The 13,015-nt window shown below is 40.3% G+C and overlaps 1 protein-coding gene across 6 annotated transcripts in view; it reads left to right on the top strand.

Annotated features, from left to right (window-relative positions):
* Positions 1-13,015, top strand: part of RYR3 (ryanodine receptor 3) — a 551,623-nt gene that overhangs the window by 275,111 nt on the left and 263,497 nt on the right. For all 6 annotated transcript variants that reach the window (XM_082384899.1, XM_082384900.1, XM_082384898.1 and 3 more), the window contains 2 exons: positions 5,583-5,756; positions 9,432-9,553. In XM_082384899.1, the coding sequence (XP_082241025.1) occupies positions 5,583-5,756; positions 9,432-9,553 (296 nt within the window). The remainder of the gene's footprint in view (positions 1-5,582; positions 5,757-9,431; positions 9,554-13,015) is intronic.

Raw genomic sequence — 13,015 nt, 5'->3', positions numbered from 1 at the left:
TTCTTCCTATGTTTTCCTCTAAGAGTTTTATACTGTCTGGTCTTACATTTAGGTCTCGAATCCATTTTGAGTTTATTTTTGTGTATGGTGTTAGGGAGTGTTCTAATTTCATTCTTTTACATGTAGCTGTCCAGTTTTCCCAGCACCATTTATTGAGGAGACCGTCTTTTCTCCATTGTATATCTTTGCCTCCTTTGTCATAGATTAGTTGACCATAGGTGCGTGGGTTTATCTCTGGGCTTTCTATCTTGTTCCATTGATCTATGTTTCTGTTTTTGTGCCAGTACCATATTGTCTTGATTACTGTAGCTTTGTAGTATAGTCTGAAGTCAGGGAGTCTGATTCCTCCAGCTCCATTTTTTTCCCCTCAAGATTGCTTTGGCTATTTGGGGTCTTTTGTGTCTCCATACAAATTTTAAGATGATTTGTCCTAGCTCCGTAAAAAATGCCATTGGTAATTTGATAGGGATTGCATTGAATCTGTAGATTGCTTTGGGTAGTATACTCATTTTCACAATGTTGATTCTTCCAATCCAAGAACATGGTATATCTATCCATCTATTTGTATCATCCTTAATTTGTTTCATCAGTGTCTTATAGCTTTCTGCATACAGATCTTTTGTCTCCCTAGGTAGGTTTATTCCTAGGTATTTTATTCTTTTTGTTGCAATGGTAAATGGGAGTGTTTCCATAATTTCTCTTTCAGATTTTTCATCATTAGTGTATAGGAATGCAAGAGATTTCTGTGCATTAATTTTGTATCCTGCAACTTTACCAAATTCATTGATTAGCTCTAGTAGTTTTCTGGTGGCATTTTTAGGATTCTCTATGTATAGTATCATGTCATCTGCAAACAGTGACAGTTTTGCTTCTTCTTTTCCAATTTGTGTTCCTTTTATTTCTTTTTCTTCTCTGATTGCCATGGCTAGGACTTCCAAAACTATGTTGAATAATAGTGGTGAGAGTGGATATCCTTGTCTTGTTCCTGATCTTAGAGGAAATGCTTTCAGTTTTTCACCATTGAGAATGATGTTTGCTGTGGGTTTGTCATATATGGCCTTTGTTATATGTTGAGGTAGGTTCCCTCTATGCCCACTTTCTGGAGAGTTTTTATCATAAATGGGTGTTGAATTTTGTCAAAAGCTTTTTCTGCATCTATTGAGATGATCATATGGTTTCTCTTCTTCAATTTGTTAATATGGTGTATCACATTGATTGATTTCCGTATACTGAAGAATCCTTGCATCCCTGGGATAAATCCCACTTGATCGTGGTGTATGATCCTTTTAATGTGTTGTTGGATTCTGTTTGCTAGTATTTTGTTGAGGATTTTTGCATCTATATTCATCAGTGATATTGGTCTGTAATTTTCTTTTTTTGTAGTATCTTTGTCTGGTTTTGGTATCAGGGTGATGGTGGCCTGATAGAATGAGTTTGGGAGTGTTCCTTCCTCTGCAATTTTTTGGAAGGGTTTGAGAAGGATGGGTGTTAGCTCTTCTCTAAATGTTTGATAGAATTCACCTGTGAAGCCATCTGGTCCTGGACTTTTGTTTGTTGGAAGATTTTTAATCACAGTTTCAATTTCATTACTTGTGATTGGTCTGTTCATATTTTCTGTTTCTTCCTGGTTCAGTCTTGGAAGGTTATACCTTTCTAAGAATTTGTCCATTTCTTCCAGGTTGTCCATTTTATTGGCATAGAGTTGCTTGTAGTAGTCTCTTAGGAAACTTTGTATTTCTGTGGTGTCTGTTGTAACTTGTCCTTTTTCATTTCTAATTTTTTTGATTTGAGTCCTCTCCCTCTTTTTCTTGATGAGTCTGGCTAATGGTTTATCAATTTTGTTTATCTTCTCGAAGAACCAGCTTTTAGTTTTATTGATCTTTGCTATTGTTTTCTTTGTTTCTATTTCATTTATTTCTGCTCTGATCTTTATGATTTCTTTCCTTCTGCTAACTTTGGGTTTTGTTTGTTCTTCTTTCTCTAGTTCCTTTAGGTGTAAGGTTCGATTGTTTACTTGAGATTTTTCTTGTTTCTTGAGGTAGGCTTATATAGCTATAAAGTTCCCGCTTAGAACTGCTTTTGCTGCATCCGATAGCTTTTGGATTGTCGTGTTTTCATTGTCATTTGTCTCTAGGTATTTTTTGATTTCCTCTTTGATTTCTTCAGTGATCTCTTGGTTGTTTACTAACGTATTGTTTAGCCTCCATGTGTTTGTGTTTTTTACATTTTTTTCCCTGTAATTCATTTCTAATCTCATAGTGTTGTGGTCAGAAAAGATGCTTGATATGATTTCAATTTTCTTAAATTTACTGAGGCTTGATTTGTGACCCAAGATGTGATCTATCCTGGAGAATGTTCCGTGTGCACTTGAGAAGAAAGTGTAATCTGCTGTTTTTGGATGGAATGTCCTATAAATATCAATCAAATCTATCTGGTCTACTGTGTCATTTAACGCTTGTGTTTCCTTATTAATTTTCTGTTTGGATGATCTGTCCATTGGTGTAAGTGAGGTGTTAAAGTCCCCCACTATTATTGTGTTACTGTCGATTTCCTCTTTTATAGCTGTTAGCAGTTGCCTTATGTATTGAGGTGCTCCTATGTTGGGTGCATATATATTTATAATTGTTATATCTTCTTCTTGGATTGATCCCTTGATCATTATGTAGTGTCCTTCCTTGTCTCTTGTAACATTCTTTATTTTAAAGTCTATTTTATCTGATATGAGTATAGCTACTCCAGCTATCTTTTGATTTCCATTTGCATGGAATATCTTTTTCCATTCCCTCACTTTTCGTCTGTATGTGTCCCTAGGTCTGAAGTGGGTCTCTTGTAGACAGCATATATATGGGTCTTGTTTTTGTATACATTCAGCAAGCCTCTGTCTTTTGGTTGGAGCATTTAATCCATTCATGTTTAAGGTAGTTATCGAAATATATGTTCCTATGACCATTTTCTTAATTGTTTTGGGTTTGTTTTTGTAGATCCTTTTCTTCTCTTGTGTTTCCCACTTAGAGAAGTTCCTTTAGCATTTGTTTTAGAGCTGGTTTGGTGGTGCTGGATTATCTTAGCTCTTGCCTGTCTGTAAAGCTTTTGATTTCTCCATCGAATCTGAATGAGATCGTTGCCGGGTAGAGTAATCTCGGTTGTAGGTTCTTCCCTTTCATCACTTTAAGTATATCATGCCACTCCCTTCTGGCTTGTAGAGTTTCTGCTGAGAAATCAGCTGTTAACCTTCTGGGAGTTCCCTTGTATGTTATTTGTCATTTTTCCCTTGCTGCTTTCAATAATTTTTCTTTATCTTTAATTTTTGCCCATTTGATTACTATGTGTCTCAGCGTGTTTCTCCTTGGGTTTATCCTGTATGGGACTCGCTGCGCTTCCTGGACTTGGGTGGCTATTTCCTTTCCCATGTTAGGGAAGTTTTGACTGTAATCTCTTCAAATATTTTCTCTGGTCCTTCCTCTCTCTCTTCTCCTTCTGGGACCCCTATAATGCGAATGTTGTTGCATTTAATGTTGTCCCAGAAGTCTCTTAGGCTGTCTTCATTTCTTTTCATTCTTTTTTCTTTATTCTGTTCTGCAGCAGTGAATTCCACCATTCTGTCTTTTTTTTTTTTTTTAAATAAATTTATTTATTTATTTATTTATTTATTTTTGGCTGTGTTGGGTCTTCGTTTCTGTGTGAGGGCTTTCTCCAGTTGCGGCGAGTGAGGGCCACTCTTCATTGCGGTGCGCGGGTCTCTCACTGTCGCGGCCTCTCTTGTTACAGAGCACAGGCTCCAGATGCGCAGGCTCAGTAGTTGTGCCTCATGGGCTTAGTTGCTCCGCGGCATGTGAGGTCTTCCCAGACCTGGGCTCGAACCCGTGTCCCCTGCTTTGGCAGGCAGATTCTTAACCACTGCGCCACCAGGGAAACCCCCACCATTCAGTCTTCCAGGTCACTTATCCGTTCTTCTGCCTCAGTTATTCTGCTATTGATTCCTTCTAGTGTAGTTTTCATTTCAGTTATTGCATTGTTCATTTCTGTTTGTTTTTTCTTTAATTCTTCTAGGTCTTTGTTAAACATTTCTTGCATCTTCTCGATCTTTGCCTCCTTTCTTTTTCTGAGGTCCTGGATCATCTTCACTATCATTATTCTGAATTCTTTTTCTGGGAGGTTGCCTATCTCCACTTCATTTAGTTGTTTTTCTGCTGTTTTATCTTGTTCCTTCATCTGGTATATAGCCTTCTGCCTTTTTATCTTGTCTGTCTTTCTGTGAATGTGGTTTTTGTTCCACAGGCTGCAGGAATGTAGTTCTTCTTGCTTCTGCTGTCTGCCCTCTGGTGGATGAGGCTATCTAAAAGGCTTGTGTAAGTTTCCTGATGGGAGGGACTGGTGGTGGGTAGAGCTGACTGTTGCTCTGGTGGGCAGAGCTCAGTAAAACTTTAATCCACTTGACTGTTGATTGGTGGGTCTGGGTTCCCTCCCTGTTGGTTGTTTTGCCTGAGGCAACCCAACACTGGAGCCTACCTGGGCTCTTTGGTGGGGCTAATGACAGACTCTGGGAGGGCTCACGCCAAGGAGTACTTCCCAGAACTTCTGCTGCCAATGTCCTTGTCCCCATGGTGAGCCACAGCCACACAGTCACCCCCCGCCTCTGCAGGAAACCCTCCAACACTAGCACGTAGGTCTGGTTCAGTCTCCCCTGGGGTCAGTGATCCTTCCCCTGGGTCCCGATGCACACACTACTTTGTGTGTGCCCTCCAAGAGTGGAGTCTCTGTTTCCTCCAGTCCTGTCGAAGTCCTGCCATCAATTCCCACTAGGCTTGAAAGTCTGATTCTCTAGGAATTCCTCCTCCTGTTGCCGGACCCCCAGGTTGGGAATCCTGATGTGGGGCTGACAACCTTCACTCCAGTGGGTGGACTTCTGTGGTATAAGTGTTCTCCATTCTGTGAGTCACCCACCTAGCAGTTATGGGATTTGATTTTACTGTGATTGCGGCCCTCCTACCGTCTCATTGTGGCTTCTCCTTTGTCTTTGGATGTGGGGTATCTTTTTTTGGTGAGTTACAGTATCTTCCTGTCGATGATTGTCCAGCAGCTAGTTGTGATTCTGGTGTTCTCGCAAGAGGGAGTGAGAGCACGTCCTTCTACTCCGCCACCTTGGTTCTGTCTTGATACTTATATTATTTTAACAGATATATTTAAAGCTCTGAGTCAGGGCATTTATATAACATAACCATTAAAATCATGGAAGATACAATTTGCTGAAAATAAGTTATTTGGCCAGTAAAGGGTTAGTTATTAAGGTATCTAAGTCGGGATGAAGAAAGTAGAAAATATAATGGAGAATTATATAAAACCAGAACCAAAGAGTGATTAAATAATCACTAAAGTAGCCAAAACTTGAAATCCATTGATTTTACAATTAGCAGCAGATAAAGGAAGCAAGCCTTTCTGCAGTCCTGGCTTGGACAGGCACATCATGATTATCCTGGTAATCGGTTCCCTGGCTTACAAATTCTGCACAGGTGACTTGCTTTATACATTGCATTTCTATTTAATCAGACATGCCTACCTTTGTTTCATTTTCTGTGAAATAGGAAATCAAGGAGAAACTGGATTCCAGTCACAAGCGAGATATAGAGGGCATGGGAGTCCCAGAAATCAAGTACGGAGACTCTGTCTGCTTTGTCCAACATATAGCCAGTGGTCTGTGGGTGACCTACAAAGCACAAGATGCCAAGACATCCCGCCTGGGACCTCTGAAAAGAAAGGTGAGGGATTAGAAGGTCTGGAAGCAACTAGGCAAGAGAAGTGATTGTGAGAATCAGGTGAACATAATGTATGTTTACTTCTTACTGTTCTTACTATTCTGAAGAGTTATTTCTGTGACAGATTGTGTAGCCTAATGTGGTTACTCTGACCTCATATTCAGTGGGGGAAGAAAAGAGCTGTATAGATGACAAATCTGTGAGGAGAGGGTAGAATATGTTCCATGTGCTCTAAAACCTGAACTAAATGACTTTTGGTGGTATGCTGTTTTGGGATTATCCACATCATTGCTCCTTTCATTTAAGTGGATAATTGAGTTATTGTGCAGTTTTCATAATATACAGACTAAATAGAATCTCTATAAAGAAAAACGCAGATTGCATGATAACAAGCGCACAGGAACCAACGTGCAGAATGATGAGATACCGTGGAATGATACTGTATTCACAGAGACTGAATCCAGATCTGAGTGGTCTGTCACAGCCTGCTACAGTGGGAAATCTGGCTTGGATACACAGAGCATCTTTTTTCCAGAAAGTCAATTGCCATAATAGGGTTTCTTTTGATAGGAACCAGAAAATAGATGCTCCAGGCATGATACTTTTTTTTTTTTTTTTTGAAAACCCTTAACAAAACATGGGTTTGGGTAGTCAAGGAGTCCCATAATAAGGTTCTAGGAAGCATTGTACACTATGTTTTGTATTTGTCAGCCTAATGTGGAGGTGATGAAAAGTTTCCCAGAATGCTGGTTATTGTAAAAAAGGAGGTTGGGAGGAAACCATAAGGTAATAAATAGCTTATTTTTGTATAAAGTAAAACATACCAGGAAAACATCCAGAAAGGGTAAATAAAATTACAAAGAGGAAATAGAAAATAGAATAAGTAAGAGGGCACAAAGACTAGCTTTTATGAACCCAGCCCTTCCTCTGCCAACAATTATAAAGGCTGGATTAAACACAGAAACAAACCATTTGAAGGCTTCCAGAAGCAAGGTACCCAGGGCATGGGTACTAAAGATCCCAAATAGAATGTAAGTGCATTAAGGTGAGTTCCTCCTTTATCACCAGTTTCCCCTCAGCATTTTGCTGAGTTGCAGCACAAGGAGTGGGGTCTTCTGTTAGTTTCACTGGGCTGGAGAGACATATTTGTGATAAGGTCAGCCAAGGTTTCTGGGACTTGAGGAGCCACATTCCCCAGTGGAGGAAACTATAGAAACATGAACCTGAAATTCTATATGCAGCTTCCCCTAGCATCTTAAGCTGACTGTGGATAGAGTATGAAGCTAAGATAGTGAACAGAAAGTGTCAGCTATGGTGGAGAAGAGCAAAGCAGAGGTGTGGACAGTATGACAGTACTAGGATACAGAGGTGGGGAATCGAAGTCCCTCAAGCTGGAATGGCCCCTGAAAATACAGTAGGTTTTCAACTGAATCCCCAAAAGGGCTCTAACCCAGGAGTAAGAGCTACACCCTGGAAATAAGGGCAAATTGAAAATCAATGCCAAAGGCCCATCATCTACCCTAACGACCAATGAGAAGAAAATTAAATCCTCTAAAGAGTATGATAATATCATCTAGCGTTTCCACAATTTTTCATACCTACTAAGATAAGAATGACATTTAAGAAAATAGAATTTGTGGATCTTGGCTGTAATTCTGTGTGGGTGGGGACACAGTCGAAGGACCCTGTCAACTAGGAGAGATCCCAGTTTACGGTGTTGATTTACTGTGCCTACCCCTGACTTTTTCTTCTGGCCATAGTCCAGAGGTCCATTTAATTGCTGGAATGTGCATGTGAATTTGCGAGATGCTTCCAGAAACTCTCTCTAAATGGTGCCATAATGCTCAGCCCTTGATAGGGCTGCCCAGCTCCATTTCGTGAGGAGCCAGTTAAGTTCCCCTCTATAAATACAAAGAATGTCCAATCTGTGTTAAGCATTTTATGAAACAAAATGGGAATTTAGAAAAACCAATGGGAAACAGACACAGTGAAAAACCTGACGAATGATACTTCACCTTAAAGGAAGGCTTCTGCTCTCTTCTCTTGGGTTATGGAATTCCTCGGAGAGAAAAAGGACCTTAGGACCTGAGCTGCAGCGATCAATAGGATACATAATAACAACATTGTAACAGCTGCATTTCCCCCATTTCTCATTACTTTCTTGTTTGATTGGCTGGTTTGAATGTGTTATCTGAACAAGCAAAACCTAAGGTCTTCAGGGACTGACCCGAAAGCTGGGACTGAGGGCAGAGTAAACCTAGTGAGATGTATTGCCAAATCTAAATGCAACATTGGTAGGCAGTTGCTGGGAAGTTCGGACAAAGTAACGTTTTGAAAGAGTTGGTAAAGCCAATAGTAAGGGCATCCTTTGCTAATGCTTAAGCTACAGTGTATAGATGGCGTGCAAGGTCTTTTTTCGAAAATGAACATAAACTTGTACAAGCCAGCATTCTACTTCCTGTGTGAATTCATTAAATCAGGATATGCTTTCAGAAGAACATAAAATAAGGAAGAGATTTTCACATGGAAAGGAAAATAAGTTGTTTCTTTGTGCTAAAAATGAGGTACCAAAAATCCTTATTCTAAGGATATTTTTTGGAGCCACATATTTAATTGTCACAGAGACTGACTGACCCCCACCCCTCTTCCCCAGGACCTACAAATGGCCTCCCCTCACTTACTCACCATCCAGAGGAAACCATGCCAGGAACTTGAATCAGGATTTGGCCCTGACTTGAACTAGAGTCAAACCATCCCAGTTAATAACAGTATATATTTGGCCCTTCTAGAGAAAAAAACAGGTGACCTCCACGCCAAAAGATGCTAGCCCCACCCAAAAATTCTATCATGATGTCACTGGTGAGCAATAAGTATATTAGCTTCCAGACAACTGATCTGAGATCAGTAATATATTTCCCCTTATAACAAATATGCATCGAGTACCTTTTACATTCTAGGAAATATGCTAAATGACTTACATGTAAATCATCTAATCCTCTAAATAACCCTCTAAGTCCACCTGCAGATGGTGAAGTCAGCAGAGATTTGCCCAAGGTCGCACAGCTGGGATGTGGCCTAGCAGGATTAGAGCTCAGGTCAGCTGATACCCAAGTCCAGGCTTTCAAACCCCCTCTCTAGCCTCCATGAGAAGCAAGCTATCATCTCGAGCTGCTTCCCCAGTTCTACAGTCAGCTAACTCAGTGTAGCTGTCATTCAGGAGAGAAAGCCATGCCTGATCCCAGTAGAGGGTTTTAGAGGGTTTTATTTTAACTTGTCTTTCTTCTTCCTTGGTTTATCTCTGGAGGAAAAGGCTCTGAACAAAGTGATTTTTCTCATCTCCAAGGATAAGGTTTTGAGTTCATTTTAAGAGAGAAATCTATCATAAAATATGTTTTCACCCTTTCAAATGGGCCATCTAGGCCCAAGGAATTTATTGTAACTCACATCACAGCGGCACATAAAGTTTCATTTTCATCAAAGCACCGTGTCTCAGGAATGAGTCAATACGTCAGCAGTAGGGAGTATGGGGAAAATAACTTTTTTAATGTCCCACTTTCAAAATGGGCCCGGGGGGAACTTGGCTGGGGAGAAGGAGTACAAGGGATGAGGGGAATACTGCCAGAAACGTTGACTCTCCAGCTGTGTAACCTGGACCTGGTGTCCTTGGCTCTGGGGTAGGTCATACTCCATCAGGAAGGCCACATGGATGACGGGTTAACACTGCAGAGATGCCAGCATGAGGAGTCCCAGGCTGCCAGGATCATCCGGAACACGACCGCTTTATTCAGCCAGTTTGTAAGGTAGGTGAGCTCCTTCCCCTTCTCTGCTCGTCAGTTTCTATTTTGTGGCCATCCAATCCTACCGACCACCCCCTTTCAATACTATGAATTTTCAGGAAATAAGTGTGCACCAGCACAGAGTTTTGCCAGAAAGAGCTTGGGATTGAAACTTATTTCCCAGTAGGTAAGCTCCTTCCAGCTTCACTCTTGGCCCAACAGATGCCCAAGCCGCATTAGTTGTTCAGGTTGGTGTCACCAACACCCAAGGTCTTCTCGTGAAAATTAAGTGGAGAGAGCTGGAGTGCTTTAAGTCCCGTTTGTATTAGCGCGCGAAGAGGGGAGGAGAGAGGAGTAATGGATCCACACCCTCTGTGCTATTTAGAAAGGCTTTCTACATCATTCAGAATTGTTGCTGTGGTTTGGTTCCAAGGAGATTTGCATGGAAGGCTTGGGTTACCCACCTATGGCTGGGACTTAAATGGGGAAAGTAACTTAGCCTGCTTGGCTCGTAATTCCTCCAGCCTCAACAGTGCCGCTGAAACAGAACTCTGTGGATTGTGTTCACCAGTTACCACGAGGAATGGATTCTGTTGTAAACAGTGCAGTGTTGCAAGCCGTCCTTCTCTCATAGGAAAATCTCTAAAGCCTAGAGGGTTTCAACTGCGTGTGTGAATTTGCATGAAGTGAGAAAAAAAATTTATACCTTTATTTTCCTTCCTTTTGAATCACTGTGATCCAAGGGATGTGTGTTAGTTAGGATACAGGCTAAGCTGCCATTGTGGTTCAGAATAAACTTTTATTTCTTTCTCAAGTAACAGTAGTATAGGGGAGGCAAGTGGTTTGAGGAAAACAGACCATGCTGCTACTGGGGCTCAGTTTTCTTCTGTCTTGCTGCTTTGAGATCTCCTACGGGTTCTTAAAGTATGTCCCTGGACCAGCCCAGCAGCATCACCTGGGAACTTGTTAAAAATACAAATTCTTGGGTTTTACCCCCGACAGACCTACTGAATCAGACACCTAGGAGTGGTACCTCAGCAAAACTGAGTTTTAATGGGCCCTCCAGTTGATGCTGATGCTTGCTCAAGTTTACAAACCACTGCCCTGGAGTAAAGGTCTTAACCTTGGCCAGATGTTAGATTCACCTGGGAAGCTTTTAACACCCTGATGCCCAGGTGGCATCTCCAAACAATTGCATCAGAGTCTCTGAGGTGGGATCCAAACACCAGCTTTTTCTTAGCGCTCCCCAGATAACTCTTATATTCAGCCACAGTTGAGAACCAGCTGTGCTGGTATGTATTCTTCATCCATGTGATTAAAAATAGCTTACTAGTACCATGTCTAAGGTCCGTCCTGAAAAGATGGGAAGAGAGAGGAAGTAGAGCGCAAGCCATTTCTTTTTTTAAAAGATATAACCCAAAATTAGATCACCTTATCTTGCGTTCTATTGGCTAACAGTAGTAACATGGCCACATCTAGCTGAAGGAAGGCTGAGAAATATCATATCTGGTTGGTTGGCTATGTACAACTCAGGGGTCCTGATGCTAAATTGAAGGAAGGCAAGTAGACAATAGGGGTATTCCTGCTACAGGATGGGACTGAGACCTGCAAGTCAATGATCTTTTGTCTGCTTTTGGCTCTTCCACTGGTTTTCTGTGAACCTTGAGCAAAATATTTCCTCCTTTTTATTCTGCATTACATCCAGACTGTTCTCCTTCTTCAAAGAAAGAGCCTAAGAACGAATGACTTGGTATGGGCAGAAAAAATTAGCTACATGTACACATGAAGGTTTCATATAGTCTGGGCTATGACCACAACCATCACCATAGGGAGTGGATGGTTTTATTAATCTGGCCCTCAATTCTCTCAGCCTCTGCCCTTATATCTTTCTTAAGTCAGGGGCCCCTACCTCACACATATACAAAAATTAATTCAAAATATATTAAAGACCTAATTGTAAGACCTTAAACTATAAAACCTGGAGGAGAAAACATAGGCTTAAATCAGCATGACCTTGAATTAGGCAATGGTTTCTTCAATATGGTACCAAAAACAAAACGTACAGAAGAAAACGTAGATAGATTGGACTTTATCAAAATTAAAAGCTTTTTTGCTGTGAAGGGCACCATTAAGAAAGTGAAAAAACAACCCATGATATGGCAGAGAATATTTGTGAATCATAGATCTGATAAGGGATTTGTATCTAGAATAAAGAATACTCACAACTCAGCATTAAGAAGACAAATGGAACCAATTTAAAAATGGGTGAAGGATCTAAATAGACATTTCTCCAAAGAAGATATATAAATGGCCAATAAGCACATGAGAAGATGTTCAATACCATCAGCTATCAGAAAAATGCAAATCAGAACCACGGTGATATAACACTTTATTCTCACTAGGATGGCTATAATCAAAAAGACTGTCAATTAGAAGTGTGGGATAGGATGTGGAGAAATTGGAACCTTCATACACTGCTGGTGGGAATGTAAAATGTTGCAGCCACTTGGGAATACAGTCCGGGCATTCCTCAAAATGTTAAACATAGAGTTACCGTGTGACTCAACAATTTCATTCCTAGGTATACGCCCAAGAGATATGAAACATAGGCACACACAAAAACTTGTACACAGATGTTCAAAGCAGCATTACTCATAATAGCCCCAAAGTATAAGCAACCTAAACATCTATCAGGTGATGAATGAATAAATAAAAGGTGCTATATCCACACAATGGAATATTATATGTCCATAAAAAGGAATGAAGTACTGATATACACTGCAACATAAATGAACCTTAAAAACATTATGCTCAGTGAAAGAAGCCAGTCACAAAAGAACACATATTGTATTATTGCATTTATATGAAATATCCAGAAGAGGCAAATCTGTAGAGACAGAAAATAGATTTGTGGTTGCCTAGGGCTGGGGTGGCAGCAGGTGAAAAGAGGAATGACTGCTAATGGGTGTGGGATTTGGGGGAAAGCTGAGGAAAAATTCTAAAGTTGATTTAGAATAAAGTTGCACAACTCTGTAAATATACTAAAAACCATTAAACCATTAAATTGTACCCTTTAAATAGATGACTGTATGATATGTGAATTATATTTCAGTAAAGCCGTTATTTTTAAAAATTCAGTGCAAGTTACATGCCAAACAATGGGAAAATTATTTTTAAACAGCTTTATTGGGTTATAATTCACATATCATAAAATTCATCCTTTTAAGTGTACAAGTCAATGAATTTTAATAAATTTACGGAGCCATACAGCCATTGCCACAATTCAGTTTTAGAACATTTTCATCACCCCAAAAGGATTCTTATGCCCGTTGCAATTTATACTAGTTGCCACCCCCAGCCTTAGGCAACCAATCATCTATTTCTCTCACATTTTAATGCATTAAATTGATAAATCACACAATATATGATCTTTTGAATCTGGCCTTTTCGTTTGGCATTACATTTTTGAGGTTCATCCCTGTTGCA

Source organism: Balaenoptera borealis (genome assembly GCF_965194805.1).
Source record: "Balaenoptera borealis genome assembly, chromosome: 3".
In the NCBI taxonomy this organism is placed as follows: domain Eukaryota; kingdom Metazoa; phylum Chordata; class Mammalia; order Artiodactyla; family Balaenopteridae; genus Balaenoptera; species Balaenoptera borealis.
Note: the sequence above shows the minus strand (reverse complement) of the source record. Positions and strands in the feature narration are given on the sequence as shown.